The 19144-nt window shown below is 35.5% G+C and overlaps 4 protein-coding genes and 1 pseudogene across 4 annotated transcripts; all 5 read right to left on the reverse strand.

Annotated features, from left to right (window-relative positions):
- Window positions 1-2392: 2392 nt before the first annotated feature.
- Window positions 2393-3288, reverse strand: LOC117922452 (auxin-binding protein ABP19a-like). Its single transcript, XM_034840583.1, has one exon. It carries the CDS (start codon window positions 3271-3273, stop codon window positions 2602-2604), a length of 672 nt encoding a protein of 223 aa, XP_034696474.1. The 5' UTR covers window positions 3274-3288; the 3' UTR covers window positions 2393-2601.
- A 1946-nt stretch (window positions 3289-5234) lies between these two features.
- On the reverse strand, window positions 5235-6158 carry LOC117921634 (germin-like protein). The gene has a single exon (XM_034839584.1). The coding sequence runs from the start codon at window positions 6110-6112 to the stop codon at window positions 5483-5485; it is 630 nt and encodes a 209-aa protein (XP_034695475.1). The 5' UTR covers window positions 6113-6158; the 3' UTR covers window positions 5235-5482.
- A 1689-nt stretch (window positions 6159-7847) lies between these two features.
- On the reverse strand, window positions 7848-8424 carry LOC117922749. The gene is made up of 2 exons (XM_034840956.1): window positions 8347-8424; window positions 7848-8221 (listed from the first exon to the last, which is right to left on the reverse strand). The coding sequence occupies exons 1-2, from the start codon at window positions 8364-8366 to the stop codon at window positions 7924-7926; spliced, it is 318 nt and encodes a 105-aa protein (XP_034696847.1). The 5' UTR covers window positions 8367-8424; the 3' UTR covers window positions 7848-7923.
- Window positions 8425-9630: 1206 nt separating this feature from the next.
- Window positions 9631-12774, reverse strand: LOC117922599 (annotated as a pseudogene).
- Window positions 12775-14527: 1753 nt separating this feature from the next.
- LOC117922685 (auxin-binding protein ABP19a-like) lies at window positions 14528-15317 on the reverse strand. Its single transcript, XM_034840865.1, has one exon. The coding sequence runs from the start codon at window positions 15315-15317 to the stop codon at window positions 14691-14693; it is 627 nt and encodes a 208-aa protein (XP_034696756.1). The 3' UTR covers window positions 14528-14690.
- Window positions 15318-19144: the final 3827 nt, after the last annotated feature.

Consider the following 19144-nt stretch of genomic DNA (forward strand, 5'->3'; position numbering starts at 1 on the left):
TAATAATTGTAAGGAAGAAGCCCAGACTGTAGGACTTGGTCACAAGTCAAGAAACACATGCTAATTTGGCCTTTGATTTTGTGGAGCAATATTAAGGCTGCAGCTTTGACGGATTTAATTTGAAGTACTCAATTCAAGTCTAATATAATCTTATTTCTCAAAGACGAGTTGAGTTCAGTGTAGTTAAGGTTAGTCTTGGGTTAATTGAATTGCATAATTAATTCAAAATTTATTTATAATATTTTTTTAACAAAACTTTTATATATTTATATGAAAATTTAAATAATAAATAAGACAAAATTTAAAAATAACAACAAAAATAAAAATAAATTTATATTTTTTAAAATGAAAACACATTATATAGAATATTAATTTGATAATTTTTTCTTAAAAATGTGAAAAAATGAATATTATCATATAAGATATTATACATCGTAAAAATTATAGAAACATTAAATTGAATAGGTTCATAAAACAAAGTGAAGTCGATTTGAAAAAACTTAATCCAAATCCAACTCCAATAATAAAAATGATTATCCAAATTTGCCCAAGCGAGATGTTGGGTTTAGATTGAGTCGGGCTAACCCGCCCATATTGCACCCCTAAGTACTATCCAATAAATAATGAACTCGTGCATTCACTTGAAGAGTTCTTGATCATCAGTGAAAGAACAGTACTGTGTTCACTGTCTATGGCTTAAGCTTGTTGCCAACGAGAAAAGCACTCCAAATTAAATCAGTTTCTTTTTCTTTTTCCTTTTTCACACCTCACCCATTAATGTTCTTGTTTTTCAGATCCTCCTATGCTACATTTTAATTACTTTCTAACCATTATTTCTTAACTATGAAAAAACTCACAAGACTAGACAAAGAATTAGCACACAGAGAGATGCAGCAGATTCTCCATGGCTAGCTCCTCTTTTTCTCCTTAGACTCAACTCATGTACCATTGACCAACTCAAAGATCAAAGAGCAATAATAATTTGTTTTGTAATTTGGTGAATTTTTTGGTTGAAAAGAAATTTATATACATTTAAATTATTTAATATTTATATAAAAGAGTTAAAATAACTATAATGAGTTTAAAATAATATATAAAAATTGTTTTTTGATTTTAAATCTAACTTTATTTTTATTTTTATTTTTCAAATTTTCTTTTCATACTTTTTAACCTAGCATGAATGGAAAATTTTTGACAAAGAAAGAGAAAAATCAACCTCAAAATTTCTCCTCATGATTTGGCTTAAAATCCAACTAATGGTTTTGAAAATTTTGTAAAATTTAGCCAAATACAAGAAAGAAGCTTTGGTTGTCCAAAAGTCATCTCTTGCATTCAAATTCAGCTTCTGAATTCAAACCTGCAAATATGACAAATCAATACATCAACATTCACTAAGTATGATAATTGTATTCAAATCAACAAAATCTAAGAACATTTGATATTCGAGCTTCAATAAATCTCATAGTTTAAAATTTCCTAAATGTCAGTGTGCGAGTTCTTTTAAGAGAATAAAAAAAAAATTAATATTTTGAAGCCTATTTTTTAACAAATATTTAGTGTTTTATAAATTTTTAAAAACCATTTTTAAAGATTCAAAAAATTACTTTAAATGATATTTAGGCCATCATTCAAAGGGTAATTCTTCCAAAAATCGCTTTGACCAAAATCACTTCCAAAATGGCTCCATTGTCACCAAATACTAGGGGCTTGCTTAGATCTTCAGACTAGGATAAGAGCTAGGTAAAATATTATGTGGAGCAAATTGTAAAGAGAGTCAATTAAGCTATGACTTGAATGGGAAGATGCCAGCAGCCCAACTGGAAAAAGCCTCTAGGCCACAGTCATGGAAGTCTATGCTTGAATACCTTTGGGCTAACGCTACGTACCTTCATTGACCAGGGCGGCTGTTGACTGCTAATCTCTAGTCTCTACAGATGGTTTAACCTCAATTAGTCCCATACAGGCAGGAAAAGCTTGGTCAGAAATGCTTGAAGATTAATCTGACAATATGGGAATGGATAATGTTATGATGTTTGGTTGTGGCCTTTCCCTGATTGCTCCTTGAATTATGCCATTGCCGCAGTTTCTACGACTAATCAGCATAATTTTCCTTGTCGTTTCTTTTATAACCGATTCCCCTTTCTCCCTTCTGAATTATATTCACTCTTAGCTCTAATGGACATTAGGCCCATTTGGTGTAACTGGAGAAGTTTATTTCTTATAGTTTCTCGGGTCAAGGGCTCAAGTCTTCTATTGCTTAGAAAAATGACTTTTTGGATATTATCGAAAATTGTAAAGAAAATTAAATATAATTAAAATTAGTTAGAAACTTATTAAATGGTTAAAATATATGAAATAGGTCTAAAATAACATATAAAAATAATTTATTAACTTTTTTCCACGAGGTTGGTTTGACATCATTGGATGAACGTGAGTAGCTTTTATTAGCAATACTAGTACATAGTAATCTCACCCTGGAAATCAAATTTAGACTACATATACCATTGATCCAAAGAACCAATAGCTTGACAGACCTAGTCATGAGGTGAACGGACTGAAGTGATTGCAAAGTAAAGGAGCTGCATGGCCAAGCTTAGTTAGCTAGCCAGACCCCCCAAGAAGAGCCTTGAGCCTCTTCACTTCATCATCATCAAGAAAGGTGGTCTTCTCTATCAATTCAGAAGGCAAGCTGCTGCTAAACAGCGCATAGCTCATGATCTGCAGGCCGGGGTTCGAGCTACTGAAGCTAACCCAAATGAGTGCCGGCGTCCGGCCAGTATTCACCTCGAAATGCAGCAAGCCTTGAGGGAAAACCATGATATCTCCCTCTTTGAGTGTCTTCGAGTAGACAGTATTATCTGAAGAGACGAAAGCAGCAATGACAGAGCCCTTGGCCACAAGTAGCGTCTCCGAAGCACCAGGGTGGCTGTGCATTGGAATCGCACCGCCGGGGGCCAGGTCCACCCGAGCCATGGAGAGACCAAGACCATTTAGGCCTGGGAATTTATCAGCAAATGCTGTGTTTATGGAAGCTTTGATGAAGTTTGAGGTGTTTCCAGCCACACCTAGGCCTGAGTACACGAAGTCATCAACTGTTACTTTTGCAGGCGTCTTGCAGGAGTAGCCTGCAGGACCTTGTGGGGCTTTCAGGTCCGCCACGCAGAAGTCTTGGACTGCTGCATGAGAGGAGGACACAAGGAAATAAAAGAAGAGAAGAACGTGAAGCATTTTCACTGGTGACTTTGGTGTAAGGGCTGTGGTGGTCAGGCACATATGTAACAGTGGGGGGGGCTTTGGGTATAAATAGTAGTAGGCTTTGGTGCAATTGAAGTGGTTAGATCCATGCCTATATATACAATGAGCAAATGATAACCATTCGTTTCATGCCATGATGAATTTTAGTCCTGGGTGAGCCCCATCTTTTGACAAAAGAGCATGGAATACTTTTCCTATGGAAAACTCTCGTTAGGAAGGTGGTGGGACTTTGTGGGCATTTGGGAAGTCAATTTAATGAGGTAATATGATCTAATAACTTAATTTAAGTTGAGTGAGAATATTTGATAAAATAATTTAATTTTATAACTTAAAAGTAAAAAAAAAAAATTATTAATTAAGTAAAATAATTAACTTAATCTAAATCTTAAATTTCTTTTACCTTATATGCAAGCATATATTGAGTCTTTTTTACATCTATAATCCCTTATTATAATTCATTTCCTATTATAAATATTTTGTAGTCTTTTGTGAGCCCCATTTTTTTACAAAAGAAGACTAAATACTTTTCTTATGGAAAACCTCTAAATGATAGGGAAGTGATGAGACTTTATGGGTATTTAGTACATCAACTTAATTAATGATTTAACCCAATTTAATAATCTAATTTAAGTTAGTAAATTAATGCAGAACTTAAAATTAAAAATAACTTCAAGTATTAAATAAAAATAATTAATTAATTTATATAATCTGAATCTTAAATTTCTTTTATCCTATTTATCCTAATGAATGTTTCTTTTACAATCATGACTTTATATCTTTGACTCATTTTTTATAGCAAATATTTTATGTGTTTATTACACCTTTAATACAAATATTTAATAAAAAAATTATTATTTAAGATTAATGAAGATTAATATTAATTATAATTATTGAGGGTAAATATTAATTAAAATTAAATATATCAATTAAATAATTTAGATAAAATAAATAAATAAACTTTATCAAATAACCTTAATATAAAAAATAAAAGTTTCACAATCTTAAAGTACATTCGAATGGAAAATATATTATACAATGAGCAAATGATAACCATTCCTTCACGCTAGCTTTGAAGCATTTTAGTCCTTGTTGAGCCCCATTTTTCAAGAAAAGAACATGAAATACTTTTCTATGGAAAACTCTCACTGATTGTAACGTTGTGAGATTTTGTGAGTATTTGATAAGCCAATAAATTTTAAAATAATTTTAATTAATAAATCAAAATAATTAACTTAATATACATTGAGAGTCTCTTTTACATCCATGACCCATGGTACAACTTGTTGAGTATAAAAAAAAAACAGAAAATCAAGAAAGGGATGAACTTTTATTTTCCACTGTATTTTGTTGTATCTTCATATATTACGGATAAGAGGTTCGTTAATCGTGTGGAGCAAATTATGCAGAGAGTCAAGCAATGACTTTAGTTGGAAGATACCACCAGCCCATATGGAAAAGCCTCTAGGCCACTGTCATGGAAGTCTATGTCTGGGTGCCTTGAAGCCAATGCTATCTCCATCAACCCACTTCTAGAAATGTTTTTGGTCAAGGGTATGTATGTTAAGTTAACCAAATCACACGCACGAACGATTGGAAAATAAAGAAAAAAATAACATTTCTAACGTGTTTCTGGAATTAATGTGACCCTTATATATGTCTACAAAATGCGCATCAATACTCAAAAATTCATTAATTAAAATAAACGAGAAGAATTATAATAATGAAGCTCTCAAAAAAATAGTTCTCAATTACGATTGTATTCTTTAAAAACATGAAACTTTAAAATATAAAATGATTTAATATATAATAAGCTTAATGGAGTTGTATGAAGTGCAACTCAATCCCCATGAGCTTAACGGAAAGATCAACTCCCGACATCCTAAGTGAAGTACAATAAAATTAATTCAAACCTCACAATATAACACATTAATCTTCCCCAAAAAACAAAAAAAACAAAAAAAAAATTGATATACCCCTCATTGATTTTTGAATTATGGCAATATATAAGAAAGAAGAAAAACAGGTAACACTTATGCTCTACATTTGTCATTTGATGTTGCAAAGCAATATACAAACATTATTACAAGGTAATCTCACACTGGAAAACCAAATATAGAACTCCACACATGCCATTGATCCAAAGAATCAATAGCTTGAAAGACTAGTTAAAGTGATTACATACTTAATGGAGGGTGACAACAAATTAACAAGTTCTTGCCAAGCTTAATTACCCAGAACCACCAAGAAGAGCCTTGAGTCTCTTCACTTCATCATCATCAAGAAAAGTGGTCTTCTCTATCAATTCAGAAGGCAAGTTGTTGCTAAACAGCGCATTGCTGAGGATTTGGAGGCCAGGGTTCGAGCTACTGAAGCTAACCCAAAAAAGTGCCTGTGTCCGACCAGTGTTCACCTGGAAATGCAGCAACCCTTGAGGGAAAACCATGATATCTCCCTCCTTGAGTGTCTTCAAGTAGACGGTATTATCTGAAGAAATGAAACCAGCAGTGATAGAGCCCTTGGCTATAAGAATTGTCTCTGAAGCGCCGTGGTGAGTGTGCATTGGAACCACACCGCCAGGGGCTATGTCTGCTCGTGCCATGGAGAGGCCAAGGCCATTTAGGCCTGGGAATTTATCAACAAATGCTGTGTTGATGGCAGCATTGAAGAGGCTTGAGGTGTTTCCAGGCTGACTTAAGCCTGAATACACGAAATCGTCTGCTGTTACTTCTGCAGGCGTCTTGCAGGAGTAGCCTGCAGGGCCTTGTGGGGCTGTCAAGTCCGCCACACAGAAATCTTGGACTGCTGCATGGGAGGAGGAGACAAGGAGGAAGGAAAACAAGGCAAGAATGTGAAGCATTTTGTCTGGTGATTTTGGTATCTGAAGGATGTGGTACTCAGTACTTGATTCAATTCAATTGCACCAAACCTTAATTATTATTTATAGTACGAAGCATTTTAGTCTTGGGGGAGCGCCATTTTTGTATCAGTCAAAGAAAGGGGACTACTTATCGTGTGGAAAACCTCTTACTGATCAGAAGTTGGTGGGACTTCAAATTCAAAATGGTCTTCCCTTCTGATTATTTTCATGGATAAAGATGCAAACGAATGCTTAGTCATCGATCTTCATCATTCCAAAGAAGACATTTTTTTTTTTTTGGAGAGTTGATCAGGTAATTAAGATGACGACCAAGTCATGGCATAGCATTAATGTTGAAGAAGACAAACCATTTGTCCAACTTGTGGGATCACACGAAAGCTAGCATTCTACGTTTATCACAGATTTGTTTGGTCAAGCATGATCTTGCATGAGTGGCCTACAAGGCTTGTGTGGGGGGCCGTCAAGTCTATAATGCAGAAGTCCTGGATTGCGGTATGGGAGGATGATAGGATGAAGAAAAGAGGAGACGATGATCGGGTTTTGGGTCAGCAATGGCTTAATTACTTATTAATTACTTATTGCAGAAGTCCTGTCATGCCTAAGGGGAAGAAGGGGTTAACATTTGAGCCACTCAACCTTTCGACTTCACCTTCAAATATTTGGATTTGTTCACTAATTAAACCAAGACATACGGTAAGATCAAGCAAGTATGAACAAGGAATTCACCACCTCACGTAAACTACTGTCTTACCATGTTGAATTCACGCACACTATTACATTCCAATGAGAATAAACACATGTTTCCCATTTTATCTTATCATATGTTTAGATAACTTAAATGATAATAGGAATGAAATAAAAAATAATTTTGATAACGAACGAAATCTCAATGAGAAGTGGGATTTGAACTCATCTATATATGATAAGAGATATTTTAGTTCTTTTGGTATAAGAAATATATAACATTTTAAAATTATTATTTTATGATTAATTTTTTTCTTAAGCAAATATTATTTTTCTTAATTTTATTATTTAGCAAAAAAAAAACTCTTAAATAATGGTTTTTTAAATAAAAATAAATAATTATTTTAAACTATGTGTAAAAGTATTATTTTCATTTATTATCAAACAATAAAATATAAATAAATGATCATTCTAACATGACATTTCTAAGTGCATCCAAATACAAGAATAAAAATCACCAAATTCATTCTTATTTAAGAAAAAATTGGAACAAAAATAAAATATTCATTTCCACGTACCAAACATAGTCTTACACTTATCCTCAAAGATTTTATGGTGGTCAAGAATGTCACCTTATGATTTTGACCTTTAAGTTACTTATACTCTTACATGAATATAAGATAATTAAGGGATGGAAGTAACAAAGTAAGGAATGGTGCCCAAAACACCCTTATTGTATACCTTTGATTTAGAGATTTATAAGGTAAGGTCTTGTGTGAAGACTATTTTCTAAAACAGTTTTCTATTCTCCAAAATTAAAAATTAAAAAAACGTGTTTGACAATCAAAAAATTATTTTTAATTTTTCATTCTTAAAAATAGAAAATAAAATATTTTTAAATTGTTTTCTAAGAACTATTTAAAAAAATAATTATAAAAACATGTAAAATGATTAAAAATAAAATAGTAGATATAAAATTTATTTTTTAAAAATATTAAAAGTAGGTTAAAAACAAGCATCTAAATAAACTTTTATTTAAAAAACATCAAAAAAAATAATTTTCTGTTGTTTACAACTACCTTTTAAAACTATTTTGGAAAGCATTATCACACGAAGCCTAAATCTCCTTGGCTGTCGGAGAGGGTACCCCTAAATCTCCTTGGCTGTTGGAAAGGGTACCCGGTGAAACAGTTGCCACCCAATCTGCTGACGAGAATTAAACCAAACAAGGATTCTGATCCAGGGTTTAACTGTGTACTTTCGTCGGATGCCAAAGTTGATGACGACAATTTGTAGGAAGAGGCTAAGTAGAACTGTGGCACGACCTCCCATTCATTCCAAAGCTTGAGCATACTTTCTTGGAAAATCTGCATTACCCGCCTCGTCTCCATGAAAATCAAACTGCTGCCAGTTAAACATTCAAAAATATTGGAGCCAAAAATGAAGAACAAAAGATGGTATCTGGGAAAAGAATATCATATATACTAAAAACTTAAAAACACCAGTTACTTGGATGTCTATGAGCTTACATGTAAATTGTAAACAGCATTGTTGGCTCTCCTGGAACTGATTTTTGATGGCATTCTGATCTCAATGTCTAACAATTGTAACTCTTTATGCCCATTTATAAGGGAAAAGCAGAGAGAGCGAGAAATCAACATCCAGTTAAGATGGAAACGAAGTGTTACTTTGAATCTTTAAAGAACAGAAAGTGGCAGGAATCTTGTAAAGAAAGTACTTGGTTAAATTGGCATACAAGTAAGGCATCACCAGCAACAACATAATAAAGCAGAAGGCATATTTATGAGGGAAAAGCAGAGGGACCGAAAACCGACATCCAAGAAAGACGAGACCATGAAGTGTTGCACTCTTTTAAAGAATAGAGTTCTCCAGGAATCTGAGAATGGGAAGGAGTGAGGCCTTGGTCATAATATATGGCTTAGAGTAAAGGCCTGAACAGCAAGCCTCATAATTGGCAGAAGTGCAGAAACACTTTTTTCTTTCCATTTTATTCACAATGTTCCTCTGAGCATGCAGGCAGAAGATTCAGGTGACTAATTGAATGTATTTCTTTTCTAGTTAAAAGTACTGTTCTCTCTAAGCAACATCAGAGGAGACAGAGACAGGACTTGATGATGCAATGAAGAGTTGGGTATTCTAAAATTTGAATTAATATCTGAATTTAGACACATGTTACGAATAGCAAGAGAGAGATCTGTTGCATTATCTTAAGAATTGTGTTGTTCATACTACTAAGATTTTGATGTCAAAATCATCTGATAATATCAACTTATATTTTACTTTATATGGTCTAATCTCTACAAATGATTCACCTCAATATCACATTGGGCATCTACCCTTGTATAGGATAAAAACCCCACAGAGGCATTACAACTTTTCAGTTAGAAATGTTTGAGGGTCAATGACATGGAAATATATATGACAATGAAACACAATATGGTACAATAATCCAAAAAATACAACAGGTATCAATTCTGATCATATGTGAATGGATAATGGATAATGTTTAAATGTAGCTTGCCATGGTTTCTACTGCTAATCAGCAAAATTTTCCTTGTCAGTTTCTTTTTCAACATGTAGTTGGTTCTCCTTTCTCACTTCTTAATTATATGCTAAAATCATTTTTCAGTTCTATTCACTTTCTTAGCTCTAAGGGGCATTATGCCCACTTGGTATAACCTTTATTTCTCCTCTGAAACTTATGCCAAAGTCAAGTATATACTGAGGTTGGTTTCTGCAGTAGTTAATCATAGGATGAAACCCAAGTAGATTTTAATAGTTGTGATAGAAACTTTAGTACATTGTAATCTCACACTGGAAAACCAAATATAGGACTCCACACATGCCATTGTTCCAAAGAATCAATAGCTTGAAAGACTGCAGTAAGATGAACAGACTAAAGTGATTACATACTTAAGGAATGGAGGTGACAAGAAACAAGTTCTTGCCAAGCTTAATTACCCAGAACCACCAAAAAGAGCCTTAAGTCTCTTCACTTCAAGTTCATCAAGAAAGGTGACCTTCTCTATCAATTCAGAAGGCAAGTTGTTGCTAAACAGTGCATTGCTGAGGACTTGTAGGCCAGGGTTTGAGGTACTGAAACTAGACCTGAGTAGGCCAGGGTTTGAGGTACTGAAGCTAGACCTGAGAAGTGCTGGTACCGGACCAGAATTCACCTGGAAATGCAGCAACCCTTTAGGGAAAACCATAATATCCCCCTTTTTGAGTGTCTTCGTGTAGGCAATATCATTCGAAGAAATGAAACCAGCATTGATAGAGCCCTCAGAAATAAGTAATATCTCTGAAGCACCAGAGTGACTATGCATTGGAATCACACCACCACAGGACAGGTCCAATCGTGCCATGGTCTATTTAGGCCTGGCAATTGGTCAACAAATGCTGTGTTGAACGCAGATTTGGGGATGTCTGAGAAGTTTCCAGCCACATTTAGGCCTGAATACACAGAGTCATCAACTACTACTTCTTCAGGCACCTTGCACTGGTAGCCTGCAGGGCCTTGTGTGGCTTTGAAGTCTGCCACGCACAAGTCTTTGGCTGCTGCAAGAGAGGAGGACCAAAGGAAAGAAAATAAGAGAAGAATATGAAGCATTTTCACTCGTGATTTTGGTATCTGATGGCTTTGGCTATCAATACTAAGCTTTGGTGCAATTGAAGTACTTAGATCCAGGCTCATATATATACAATGAACAAATGAAAACCACTTGTCATTTCAGTTTTTGGTAACCCCCTTTTCACATCAGACAACAAAAACGATTTGTTTCGTATCCCTTACTGATCACAAGTTGGCGAGACTTCAACTTCAAAATGGCCTGATCCCCTTCTGATTAAGTTCATGGATGAGGATGACAACGAAAGCTTCGACTTCCTTCCAAAGAAGATTTTTTTTGGAAAGTTGATTATGTTAGAGTTAACATCACGACATAGCAATAGTAAAGAAGATAAACCATTTGGCAAAGTTGTAGGAGACTAGTATTAGTTTTACATGGCATCATTCCAAATCTAACACACAATTGTTGAATGCTGAGAAAATACAAATGTTTCACATGGCTATAGTACACTAGGGTAGAACTGAAAGGATATATCAGTGAGAAAATTATAGGACTTGTGGAGGAAGAGCACATGGGGGGAGAGTGAGAGTGTAACAGATAACAGTTTGACATCAAGAGCTTCAAGGAAAATAGAAATCAACATATTCAAATGCTGGTTCCCTTTGAATGGGAACCATGGAAAAAATCGAGTGAGCTATAGACATTCCCTTCTCCCTTTGCAGTACATGGGGCACTACTCAACATATTGTTTGGTCTCAGCATATTTAAAAAAGAAAAAAGTGTAGTCTATTTAGAAGGCTCACAGCAATTAGGCCAATTAAGGGTCCATCGAATACAACACTCATGAGACTGCAAATTCACTTCCTTTGATCACTCTTCTTCATCTCTTGAAACAGAATAGTTGATATGGATTAGGCTAATATCATGTGTTGATTTTGTTCCAGAAGTGTTGACCAACACAAAGTTCCTTTCTGTACACAAATCACAGGCATATTAATCTATTATGTATTATGAACCTTGAATCAGAAGTTTACATAGTACTTGATCTAGTTTGAATCACATGGATTTGGCTGGTGAGTAACTTCAAATTGAACATTGGATCCAACAGGGAAAAGACTCACTGATGGGATTACCTATGTGTTTCTGGATAATCAACAATATCAAGTAGGGCCAGAGAGCTCTTTGTCTACTTGAGTATTGAATGCTATGATCAACTATGCTGGTTCAATCCAAATTTTCTCATCCCATCTCAATTTTTCCATTCTGAAACCATGATCAATATTCAAATTCAAGGACAAGCTCTAAAGATAAACAAAGATCTGAAACTAATACATTCAACTATGAAGTGTATCCAGCAGGGGTTTTGGCTCTTGTGATCAATTCCCCAACCAAAGACTGCTATAGAATTTATGCCTTCAATTAGGAGGATAACAATGTGGTTGTAAAGGACATGGCATTGAATTTTTCAACAGATAACAAGTAACCAATTCATATCACTCAAATTTTCCCTAAATTATGCAGTAATGTTATTCAACTGAACCCGAAAAAAAAGACAAATCAGAAGAATTAGTCCTCCGTGTTAAGTTTCCAAGCACCATCCCCCCTAAAGCCTATCAGACAGTGAAGAGAATGAGCTCCAAAAATGATTGTTTCAAGAAAAACTTCAGCCAGGGGAACAATAAATTTTCCCTTTTTTACTTTATAAGTGCATCCAAACACAACAACTGAAATCATATTCATTCAGATTAAAAAAAAAAAATAGGAACAAAAACAAAATATTCATTTCCACATACCAAACATAGCCTTGCGCTTATCGTGAAGGTCTTAAGCTAGTCAGGGAATGTCACCCTTTGGTTTTGAGCTTTAAGTTACTTATATTCTTGCATGAATTTAAGATAATCAGGAGATGGAAGTAAGACGCTTCTGAAGTAAGGAATGGTGCCCAAAACGCCATTAGCATGTAGCTTGGATCTGGAGATTTGCAAGGTATATCTCCTTGGCTGTAGCAGAGGGTACCCGGTACAGAAACAGTTGCCACCCAATCTGCTGACAAGTATTATAACCAAACAAGGATTCTTATCCAGGGTTTAACTGTGTGCATTCGTCGGATGCCAAAGTTGACGAGGACAATTTGTAGGAAGAGGCTAAGTAGAATTGTTGCACGACCTCCCATTCATTCCGAAGCTTGAGCACACTTACTGGGAAAATCTGCATTACCCGCCTCTTCTCCAAGAAAATCAAACCGCTGGCAATTAATTAAACATTCAAAAATACTGGAGCCAAAAATGAAGAACAAAAGATGATATCAGGGACAAGAATATAATATATAATAATAACATAAAAACACTAGCTAGTTACTTGGATGACTATGAACTGATTTTTTATGGCATTCCAATCTTAATGTCTAACAATTGTGACTCTCTGCGCCCATTAATAAGGGAAAAGCAGAGAGAATGAGAAATCAACATCCAGTTAAGAAAGAAATGAAGTGTTACTTTGAATCTTTTAAAGAATAGTACTTGGGTCACATCGGCATACAAGGCATCACCAGCACTCTACATAATAAAGCAGAGGCATTACACTTTGCCTTCAATTTATTCTCAATTTTGGCTTGTGAAGAATCATTGGATAACTTGTGTGTACTCAGAAGGCATATTTACAAGGGAAAAGCAGAGAGACTGAGAAACCGACATCCCAGAAAGACAAGATCATGAAGTGTTGCACTGAATCTTTTAAAGAATAGAGTTCTCCAGGAATCTGAGCATGGGAAAGAGTGAGGCCTTGGTCATTTATGTGGCTTACAGTAAAGGCCTCACCAGCAAGCCTCATTACTGGCAGAAGTGCAGAAACACACAGATAGAAGTTTTGCTTTTCATTTTATTCAGGATGTTCCTTTCTGCATGCATGCAGGCAGAAGATTCATGTGAGTCATGTGACTAATTGAATGTATTTCTTTTCTGGTTAAAAGTACTGTTCTCTTTAACCAACATCAGAGAAGACAGACAGGACTTGATAATACAATGAAGAGTTGGGTATTCTAAAATTTGATGAATTAATACCTGAATTTAAAGACATGTTGTAGTATGTGGCTCATATTGAGTGAAAGACATATATGGAGAAGAAGGGGCAAATACCATAGTGGAGCGGGGTGGAATGAGGGAAGCATAGCACACCAAGTGGAACGACACATTTGTCATTCAAGCTTGTATTTTTATTATCAAGGACGAACGATAGGTTGGGGGGTGCGGGGGTAACACCCCCTCATGGTACAGTTCAAGGGCATTTTTGGAATTTTTCAATACACAAATACCCTTTCTTGTAACCCTAATTTTTGGTGTAGTAAAAGTCTTCAACCCTGCTTCCGTGGACATAGGCTTTCTACCAAACCATGTTAAACCTGTGTTTTATTTTTTTTCTTTGTGTTCTCTAATTTCTTCATTAGTAACTGCTGCAGGGATAACAACACATGTTAAGAACGGTAAGAGAGATCTGGAGCGATATATATCTTAAGAATTGTGTTGTTCATACTACTAAGACTTTGATGTCAAAATCATCTGATAATATCATCTTCTCTACAAATGATTCACCTCAATACAGAATACTAGAGCATACAGCAAAATTCTAGAGCACAATCATATACCATCACATTGAGCATCTACCCTTGTATAGGATACAAATTAGCCCCCACAGAGGCATTACAACTTTTCAGTTAGAAATGTTCGAGGGTCAATTATATGGATTTGTGACAATGAAATACAGTATGGTACAATCATCCAAAAAATAGAACAGGTATCAATTCTGATAATATGTGAATGAATGATGGATAATGTTTAAATGTAGCTTGCCATGGTTTCTACTGCTAATCAGCAAAATTTTCCTTGTCGGTTTCCTTTTCAACATGTAGTTGGTTCTCCTGTCTCCCTTCTAATTATTTGCTAAGTCATTTTTCAGTCCTATTCACTTTCCTAGATCTAAGGGACATTATGCCGATTTGGTATAACATTTATTTCTCCTCTGAAACTTATGCCACGATCAAGTATATACTGAGGTTGGTTTCTGCTGTAGTTGATCATAGGATGAAACCCAAGTAGATTTTAATAGCGGTGATCGAAACATTAGAACATGGTAATCTCACACTGGAAAACCAAATATAGAACTCCACACATGCCATTGATCCAAAGAATCAATAGCTTGAAAGACTGTAGTAAGATGAACAGACAAAAGTGACTACATACTTAAGGAAAGGAGGTGGCAAGAAACAAGTTTTTGCCAAGCTTAATTAATTACCCAGAACCACCAAAAAGAACTTTGAGTTTCTCAACTTCAAGTTCATCAAGAAAGGTGACCTTCTCTATCAATTCAGAAGGCAAGTTGTTGCTAAACAGTGCATTGCTGAGGACTTGTTGGCCGGGGTTTGAGCTACTGAAGCTAGACCAGAGAAGTGCTGGTACTGGACCAGATTTCACCTGGAAATGCAGCAAACCTTTAGGGAAAACCATAATATCTCCCTTTTTGAGTGTCTTCATGTAGGCAATATTATTCGAAGAAATGAAACCAGCAATAATAGAGCCCTGGGTAACAAGTAGCACCTCTGAACGGCCAGGGTGACTGTGCAGTGGAATCACCCCGCCAAGGGATAGGTCCAATCGTGCCATTGAAAGACCAAGACCATTTAGGCCTGGCAATTGGTCAACAAACACTGTGTTGATCGCAGATTTGGGGATGTCTGAGAAGTTTCCAGCCACATTTAGGCCTGAATACACAAGGTCATCTACTACTACTTCTTCAGGCACCTTGCACTGGTAGCCTGCTAGGCCTTGTGTGGCTTTGAAGTCTGCCACACAGAAGTCTTTGGCTGCTGCAGGAGAGGTGGACAAAAGGAAAGAAAATAAGAGAAGAATGTGAAGCATTTTCACTGGTGATTTTGGTATCTGATGGCTTTGGTGCAATTGAAGTACTTAGATCCATGCCCTTATATATGCAAGGAATAAATGAAAACCACTTGTTATTTCAGTCCTTGGTGACCCCCCTTTTCGCATCAGACAAAGAAAATGTACGTTTGTATCCCCTACTGATCACAAGTTGTTGGTAGCAGGGCAGGTTAACACACCAAGCAATAGAGAACAAAGTTGTGCTGCTACTGCTCTAATTTTTTTTATTGGATCATAAGGTAGGATTTATACATGATATTGTAACATATATGACCTCAAAAAAAGCAGCAAACCAAGCTACTTGTTGAACAAACAACTACCTCCTACAAAATAGCATCAGAATTTGCAGCAGCAAAACAGAAACATAAAAATAGCATCAACACTCTAGCAATCTCGTTGACTTCAACTGCATGTGGTTGATGATTGCAGCCTTTCTTTCAGTAGATACTAAGGCATAAGTCTCAACACTCCTCCTTGACTTAGGAGTTGAAAACTCCAAGTCTTTCTCGTAGAAACTCAAATCTTATTCTAGGAAGAGCTTTAGTCAGAATATTTGCATTCTGACTTTTTGTATTGCAGTAGACTAGCTGTATATCTCCTTCTTTCTATACTTCCCTCAGAAAATATAATTTAATCTTGAAGTGCTTTGTTTTACCATGAAAAACTAGATCATTTGCAATGGATATAGTGGCTTGGTTGTCTTCAAACACCTGTGTACTCACTTCTTGCTTTATATCCAAATCTGTCAACAACTTTCTAAGCCATAAGGTTTGATTTACAACTACAACAGCAGCAATATACTCTACCTTAGTTGTGGATTGAGCCACGACTTCTTGCTTCTTTGAACTCCATGAAAAAACACCAAAACCAAAGTTAAAACAATAGCCTGAAGTACTTCTCATATCGTCAACACAACCAGCCCAATCACTATCAGAAAATCCATGAAAATTGAAACTTTGAACTTGACTGAACTTAATGCCATAATCCACATTGTCTTTAACATATCTTATCACACTCTTTGTTGCCTAGAAATGAATTTCACTAGCACAATGCATGTATCTCGAAAGTAGACTTACAACATGCATTATATCTGGTCTTGTTGCAGTCAAGGCCCTTTCTCATGCAGAAGACATCTTGTCATCTCCATTATTGTTTTATTTTTTCTTTCCACTACCACATTTTGTTGTGGGGTGTATGGTGCAGTGAGCTGGTGATCTATGCCTGCATCTTCACAAAATTTGTTGAATTTTTTTTATGTATATTATGTACCATTATCTGTCCTTATAACCTTGATCCTATATTCACTTTGATTTTCAACCATGGCCTTATATCTCCAAAACACATCAGCAACCTCAGATTTGTAAGTGAGGAAATAAATCTAACAAAATCTTGTGAAGTCATCAATAAATGCAATATAGTACTTACTCCCTTTCAAGGATGGTGTCTTCTAAGGTCCACCAACATCTGTGTGAACCAATTGTAGTTTCTGTGTTGATTTCCACGCTACATTTTTTGGAAAAGAAAGTCTTGTTTGCTTCCCATATTGACAAGCTGCACATATAGAAAGTTCTTCTAAATCAGGGAATCCTTCTACAATCTGATTCTTCTTCATGTAGAGCATGACATTGTGATGGAAATGCCCTAATCTTTTATGCCAAAGCATTGTATTGTTCTCATGTTGTGTAGCAGCTACTTGCTCATCTTCTGACATATTCAAGGCAAAACTTTTGTCTTTCATTTTTATGTTAAACACCTCTCTACCTTCAACATCCTTAATTATGCAATTTATGTCTTCAAAACAAACTTTAAAACCTTTCTCAACAAGCTGTCCAATACTTCACAAATTTTGGTTAATGTTAGGCATAAACAAAACATCATAAATGAGTTTTAAACCTGTTAGGCTTTCAATAGCTACTGTTCATTTACCTTTCACTGGAATATACTCACCATTTCCAATTCTGACTTTGGAAATAGTTGTCCTATCAATCTCCTTGAAAAGATCTTGATCATATGTCATGTGGTTTGTACAACTACTGTCCATGAGGCAGCTTTCAAAGGTGCTTCCGTTTGCAAAACATGTTGCTGCAAACAGTTGCTCCTCCTAGTATTGTTCAGTTGTTGCATTGGTTTCTTCCTACTGCTGCTGAGTTCTACAGATCCTTTCTATGTGTCCCTATCTACCACATTTGTTGCATTTCACATCTGGTCTCCAACATTTTTGTTGAGGATGATTTGTTTTCTTGCAATGAGGACAAGGTGGATAGGTTCCAGTTTTTTTATTGTTGTTGTTGTTTGGCTTATTGTTGTTCTTTTTGTTCTTTTTCCTTCTTATGTTGCCTTCATTGGTCTGTGTCTTTGCTTGAAAAGCTCCTTCTACAGAACTTCCCTGCCTCATGAGTCTTCTTTGTTCCAAAGCCTATAAAGCATTTAGTAGTTCTGCCAAGGTGATACTTGACAAATCCTTTGAATTTTCCAAAGAAGAAATTGTAGCTTCATATTTTTCAAGAAGTGTGACAAAAAAATTTTGAACAACTCTTTCATCAAAAAACTCTTTACCTAGCAACCTCACCTTGTTTGCTATTGTAAGAAGTTGTTCTACATAGTCTTTTATGGTTTGAGACTCCTTCATCTTCACCATTTCAAATTCTCGAATCAAATTCATCACCTGCATATTTCTGACTCTTTCATTGCCTTGATATTCTTCCCGGAGATGCTCCCAGATTTCTGCGACAGATTCAAGTTGCATGATTCTGGTGAGAATCAATGGTGAGACTTAGAAAATAAGCAAGCCTTGGCTTTAGCCTTCCTCGTCTTTTTCTCTTTATGATTTTTCATCTGTGCCACAGTTTGGCTCCAAGTGGAGGAATTTCATAATATTCCTCTATTACTTCCCAGACATCAAGAGCCTGTAGATGAATAGTCATCCTGAGAGCCCAAGTTTGGTCATTTTCTCCATTGAAGACTAGTGGTGCAGTTGTGAAGCTTATTTGTTCCATTTCTGCAAGGTTTTCATATTCAGGTCTGGTATATGGTGTTTAGGCTCACTCACCTCAGTGGTCCTTAAAGACAAAAAAAAACTATGATACCACATTATTGGTAGCAGGGCAAAGTTAACACACCAAGCAACAGAGAACAAAGTTGTGTTGCTCTAATTTTTTTTATTGTATCATAAGGTAGGATTTATACACGATATTGTAACAGATATGACCTCAAAAAAGCAGCAAACCAAGCTACTTGTTGAACAAACAACTACCTCCTACAAAATAGCATCAGAATTTGACTTGAAAACAAAAAAAAAACAAAAAAAATAGCACCAACAAAACAAAAACATAAAAATAACATCAACACTCTTACTTCAACTGCATGTGGTTGATGATTGCAGCCTTTCTTTCAGCAGATACTAAGGCATAACTCTCAACACAAGTTGTTGAGACTTCAACATCAAAATGGCCTGATTATATTCATGGATAAAGATGACAATGAAAGCTTCGACTTCTTTCCAGAGAAGATTTTTTTGGAAAATTGATCATGTTAGAGTGAACACCAAGACCAAGTCATGACATAGCAATGGTGAAGAAGATAGACCATTTGGCCAAGTTGTGGGAACACAAAAGCATTCTATCAACAGTACTAACTCATTAATTTTCATGGAGAATTGTATCAGTTTTACATGGCATTATTCCAACTCTATCAAATCATTGTGGAATGTTGAGTACTTGGTGGAGGTCAAAATCAGGTTCATCACCTCGATGATTTGAGGAAACACAAATGTTTCACGTGGCAAATTACATTAGGGTAGATTTGAA

This window comes from Vitis riparia, chromosome 9, assembly GCF_004353265.1.
Source record: "Vitis riparia cultivar Riparia Gloire de Montpellier isolate 1030 chromosome 9, EGFV_Vit.rip_1.0, whole genome shotgun sequence".
NCBI classification, from domain to species: domain Eukaryota; kingdom Viridiplantae; phylum Streptophyta; class Magnoliopsida; order Vitales; family Vitaceae; genus Vitis; species Vitis riparia.

Excerpts from the sequence above, each read along its gene's own strand:
- LOC117922452 (XM_034840583.1), bottom strand. The coding sequence starts at position 3,273 with ATGTGCCTGACCACCACAGCCCTTACACCAAAGTCACCAGTGAAAATG.
- LOC117921634 (XM_034839584.1), bottom strand. The coding sequence starts at position 6,112 with ATGCTTCACATTCTTGCCTTGTTTTCCTTCCTCCTTGTCTCCTCCTCC.
- LOC117922749 (XM_034840956.1), bottom strand. The coding sequence starts at position 8,366 with ATGCTGTTTACAATTTACAT. Across the intron at positions 8,222-8,346 it reads ATGCTGTTTACAATTTACAT|CAGTTTGATTTTCATGGAGA; the intron begins GTAAGCTCATAG and ends TTTAACTGGCAG.
- LOC117922685 (XM_034840865.1), bottom strand. The coding sequence starts at position 15,317 with ATGCTTCACATTCTTCTCTTATTTTCTTTCCTTTTGTCCACCTCTCCT.